At 49.8% G+C, this 5,448-nt stretch overlaps 1 protein-coding gene across 1 annotated transcript in view; it reads left to right on the top strand.

The window, feature by feature from the left end:
* Window positions 1-5,448, top strand: part of LOC119334196 (putative wall-associated receptor kinase-like 16) — a 15,228-nt gene that overhangs the window by 6,644 nt on the left and 3,136 nt on the right. The window contains exon 2 of the mRNA XM_037606801.1: window positions 183-448. Coding sequence (XP_037462698.1) covers window positions 183-448 — 266 coding nt within the window. The remainder of the gene's footprint in view (window positions 1-182; window positions 449-5,448) is intronic.

Here is a 5,448-nt window from a genome sequence, read left to right as displayed (position 1 = left end):
TCTCCTTCCCGCCCTTTCGGCTGCTGAAAAGAGACCTATGGTCCCGGTTGGTGGCACCAACCGGGACCAAAGGGGGGCATTGGTCACGGTTCGTGCCACAAACCGAGACCATTGCTCTGGGTATATAAGGTAGCACTTGTGAAAATTTCGCCAACCGCTCCCATTCGCTCCCGACGCCCCAGGGCCGTTCGTCATCGTCGTCGCCACCCCGAGCCTGTCGTCGCCCGCTCCCCGTCGCCGTCGCCCCGCGCCGCCGCAGGCCTTGTCCCCGTCGCTGCTTGCGCCGTCGCCGGCCTCCTCCTCATCGCTGCGTGCGCCATCTCCGGCCCCCTCCCCGTCGCCCCGCGCCGCGTCGCCGGCCTCCCCTGCGTCGTCGCCGGCCTCCTCCTCGTCCCCGGCCTCCTCCCCGTCGTGCCCCCAGTGAGCTCCCCCCTTCCCATCGATCCCTGTCGCTCTGACCATCACCGCTGCTCTCTGTGTGTGATGTATATGCTCATATGTATTTGGATTTGGCTATGTATGTATGTATGTATATGCTCATATGTATGTATGTATGTATGTATGTATGTATGTATGTATGTATGTATATGCTCTCTGTATATGGATTTGGCTATGTATATGCTCTCTGTATATGCTCATATGTATGTATGTTCATATAGCATTTTTTCTATATATGAATTATTTTTTTGTTCATGGATATATGCTAAAGAAAACGAGGGGGTGATAGATGATGATGAGGGGTCGAGAGTGGGACGAGAGGTCGAGAGGTGTCGAGGGGAGAAAAAAAATGTTATCAGGGACGAGGGTCGTCGAGGGGTCGAGAGAGGGACGAGGGGTCGAGAGAACTAAATAAGAAGAAGAGGGTTCCAGGGTCGTCTAGGGGTCGAGGGTTCCAGGGTCGTCGAGGGTTCGAGGGGTTGAGGATCGCCGAGGGGTCGAGAGAGGTTTCCTAGTGTCAAAGTATTAAAGAAATCCATGGCTTCATCATTAGCCGGAAGTAACCAGGGCATGACGAAGTCCTCCAAAATTATTTTGGAATGGTGTCCCGGATAGGATAATTTGCCTTTTTGTATGAATTTCAGCAAAGGCCTTCCAAATAACGATATTTGGAAGGTTCTTGCTGAACTTTGTACCAAAAAGCGAATTATCCTATCTAGGACTCCGTTCCAAAATAAATTTGGAGGGCTTCATACCATCATGCACATGTTACTTTCGCCTAATGATGAAGACATGGTTTTGTTGAATCTTTTGACACTACGCAACCTCCCGACCCCTCGGCGATCCTCTCGAACATGAGAGGAAGAAGAGGATCGCCGAGGGGTCGAGGGTTCCAGGGTCGTCGAGGGTTCGAGGGGTCGAGGATCGCCGAGGGGTCGAGAGAGGTTTCCTAGTGTCAAAGTATTGAAGAAATCCATGGCTTCATCATTAGCCAGAAGTAACCAAGGCATGTGAAGTCCTCCAAAATTATTTTGGAATGGTGTCCCGGATAGGATAATTTGCCTTCTTGTATGAATTTCAGCAAAGGCCTTCCAAATAACGATATTTAGAAGGTTCTTGCTGAACTTTGTACCAAAAAGCGAATTATCCTATCTAGGACTCCGTTCCAAAATAACTTTGGAGAGCTTCATACCATCATGCACATGTTACTTTCGCCTAATGATGAAGACATGGTTTTGTTGAATCCTTTGACACTACGCAACCTCCCGACCCCTCGGCGATCCTCTCGAACATGAGAGGAAGAAGAGGATAGCCGAGGGGTCGAGGGTTCCAGGGTCGTCGAGGGTTCAAGGGGTCAAGGATCGCCGAGGGGTCGAGAGAGGTTTCCTAGTGTCAAAGTATTGAAGAAATCCATGGCTTCATCATTAGCCAGAAGTAACCAGGGCATGACAAAGTCCTCCAAAATTATTTTGGAATGGTGTCCCAGATAGGATAATTTGCCTTCTTGTATGAATTTCAGCAAAGGCCTTCCAAATAACGATATTTGGAAGGTTCTTGCTAAACTTTGTACCAAAAAGCGAATTATCCTATCTAGGACTCCGTTCCAAAATAACTTTAGAGAGCTTCGTACCATCATGCACATGTTACTTTCGCCTAATGATGAAGACATGGTTTTGTTGAATCCTTTGACGCTAGGCAACCTCCCGACCCCTCGGCAATGCTCTCGAACATGAGAGGAAGAAGAGGATAAAAAAAGAAGAGGAAGAAGAAAAAAAAGAGGAGAAGAAAGAATAGAGGAGAACGAGGGTCGTCGAGGGACATAGATGTAGTGTCGTCGTTGTCGATATATACCCCCTCCCGATAGCTTACTATGATTAGGTAGCTAGTTCTACGTTTGGCACTAATATATCCATCTGTCATGTTTGAATAATAATTGCCATGTTGTAAATATTTGTAGAAACTATGGACACCGCCCTAGACGAAGCAAAAGAAGCGTTGTTGAGGGACATAATCGCAGAAGGAAGTGATGCCGTCTCGTTGTTTCTCAACGACACCGATGGTCTAGAAGGAGAGGGTGAACAAGCTGGCTACGGTGACCTAATGCCGGTGCAAGAAGAACATGAGGACGGCTCCGATGACCCAATGCCGGTGCAAGAAGGAGACCGTGATGACGGCTCCGGTGACCGAACCGAGTCCGGCCAGGTATATATATTAGTTAAGCTTGTGCTGACTAGCTGATTGATGCATTCATTGTTTTGGTATGTACACATATTAATTAAGTCTTTGTTCTTTTTTCTAGCCCTCCAGATCGAGCACAACTTCGGTAAAGAGACGAGGCCCGAAAAAAAGTTGAGCTCGGATGAAAAGTTTGAGATCATAGCAATCGCGCCCGACGGCCAACCGATTGAACCCCTCCGGACAAAGAGCGCATTTGTTGCTCAGTGCGGGGTTCTGGTTAGGGACAAGATCCCGATAAGCATCCAGCAATGGTTTAAGCCGGCTACAGAAGACCCTGAGGTGTCTTATGTCAATGATATGCAGAAAAATGATCTTTAGACTAAGCTGAAGTCAAATTTCACCCTACCGCCAGAGGATAATCCAGAGAACCCAGTTAAAAAGAAATTAATCAAGTCTTTTGCTCTTAAGAGGATGGCAGAACTATTCAGGAGGTGGAAGAAAGAGCTGAATAAGTTTGTCGAAAATAATGAGACACCAGAATTCAAGGGCAGATATGAGAAGATCAGAGATCACTGGCCCGCATTTGTGGCCCACAAGACATCGGAAAAGAGTAAGAATATGTCGGCGACAAACAAGCAAAATGCTACGAAGAAGATGCTTCACCATCGCACGGGGTCAGGTGGCTACCTCGTAGCCCGGGCTAAGTGGGCCAAGACTGAGAATGATCTGGTTGATAAAGGGATCGAACCAGAGACAATTAGCTGGCCAGACCGTTGCCGGACTTGGTTCTTCGGGGCTGGCGGAACCTTGGACCCTGTAACAGGGAAGTGCATTTGGACGAACGATCAAATGGACATACCAGTCAGGAAGCTTAAGCAGTATATCGAAGCAGCGCAGCAAGGGAAGTTCTTTCCACACAAAGAGAACGACGAGCTCACAATGGCCCTCAGGAATCCTGAGCACCCTGGACGGACACGAGGCACACCAGGCTCCATTCCATGGAAGGTTGGGTTTCCGGATGCAGGCGGTTACAAATCCCATGAGAGGAGGAAAAAAGTGCAGCAGACCCAAATGCAGGCGCTGCAAGCAAGGGTAGACGCCATAGAGGAACGAGAAGCAAATCGCAGCAAACGTATGCCGAAGCCTCCCCCGAAGCTACCCCGCCATCTCAGCGCAGAAGCAGCGTGGCTTCCACAGAGCTGATTCAGCTGGAGCATGCCTTGATGGCTCCTGCCAGCTATCCCGTGGATGCTATCACGGAGTCTCAAAATTGCCACCTTATGACGCAATGGATGAATTTTAAGGTCAAGGCGGCTGTTGGCTTTGTTTATCCTACTGAACCCGGCGCAACTTTTCACTGCCGGCCGATTCTAGAAGGATATGCTAGGGTGATGGTGGATGAAATAACGGAGGGATTTGAGGACCTCCAGCTTGACCACCCTATCGGTGAAGGGGAGACTCGGCTGGGGTTTGCTCTGAAGACTCCATGCCTATGGCGAAAGGAGCTCATCAACCTTCCGAACTGGACGCCTCCGCCTCCTCCTCCTCCTCCGGCGAGTCAGGGCACTCCGCCTCCTCCACCGCCTCCTCCTCCGGTGAGTGACGATCAGGGCCCTCGGCCGGCTCCTTCTCCGGCGCGTGGCGGCACTCCGCCTCCTTCTCCGCCTGCGCCGACGCGCCCGAGCAGCCAGCCTCCTCCTTCTCTGCCTCGTCAGCAAGGGCGGAAGAGACCTGCCGCCGCTCCAGCTGCTCCGGCGCGTCGTAGTCCTTCTCCTCCGCCTCGTAAGTAAGTAAAGAAGACAACCGCTCCGTCTGCTCGGTTGGCGTCTAGCAGTACAACCAGAGGCGGGAGGACATACAGATTCGGTCCTTCTCTGAAGACTCCAGAGAAGTTACCATATGAGAGGACCCCGGAGGAGAACGCCGAGATCGCGCGAACCGAAGTGGATGACTGGTTTCAAGGGTTGAGAGCAAAGAGACATCCACCTCCGGAGGAGAAGGTAGATCCGGTGAAAGTGAAGCGCACTCTGGCTGCCCTGGCAAAACCACCCAAGTCTCCGCCGAAAGGCAACTATGAGTGCATTATTGCAAAGACATGGGCCGAAGCGGAGCGGTCGGGAAGTACGGTCAGTGATCAAAGGCTGAAAGAATGACGAGCAGCTGGGAAACAAATTGCCCAGCTCGGCGAGCAAGCGAAGCAATCATGCCCCCCCCCCCCTCAAGGTGCCTAGCGACATCGTCGATCCGAGGATGGTGCCCGGTTATGGCAATGTTGACGATTACCTGCCCGACGATGTACATTATGATACCATGGAGGTGCAGATACACAGATACGAGTACGGGAAGCCTCTCGTCAAAGATGAAAAATCATTAACAACGATGATGCGAAGATTACATGATTGGTACTTGAAAATCTGCAGAGAGTCTAGGGGGAGGAGTACTTTGTATGCGAGAGTTAAACCGGAGCATGACCTCGTTGGAATTGAACTGTTGCCTATTCCATTTGAGGAGTTCTATCAGTTTTTCAATCAATTGGCCCTCGATAAAACAACGATCACCTGCTACTGTCTGTAAGTACTACTACTTCTGTCATTAAGTCTCTCTATATAGCTCATCTCTTTCATTGCATGTATTTATAATTATCCTCACTATATTATGCAGAATGAAGATCGCCGAATTGAAGAAAAGACAAATCGGTGATATTGGGTTCATTAACACATATCTCATAGATGCAACTGAGGTTCAACATCGTCCCGGAGATACCGAGGCCAACTTGCTACGATCATTCAAAAAAAATGAAAACAAAGATATAATACTCTTTCCTTACAACTT

This window comes from Triticum dicoccoides, chromosome 7A, assembly GCF_002162155.2.
Source record: "Triticum dicoccoides isolate Atlit2015 ecotype Zavitan chromosome 7A, WEW_v2.0, whole genome shotgun sequence".
NCBI classification, from domain to species: Eukaryota; Viridiplantae; Streptophyta; class Magnoliopsida; order Poales; family Poaceae; genus Triticum; species Triticum dicoccoides.
The sequence above is the reverse complement of the archived record's forward strand: the minus strand, read 5'-3'. Positions and strand labels throughout refer to the sequence as shown.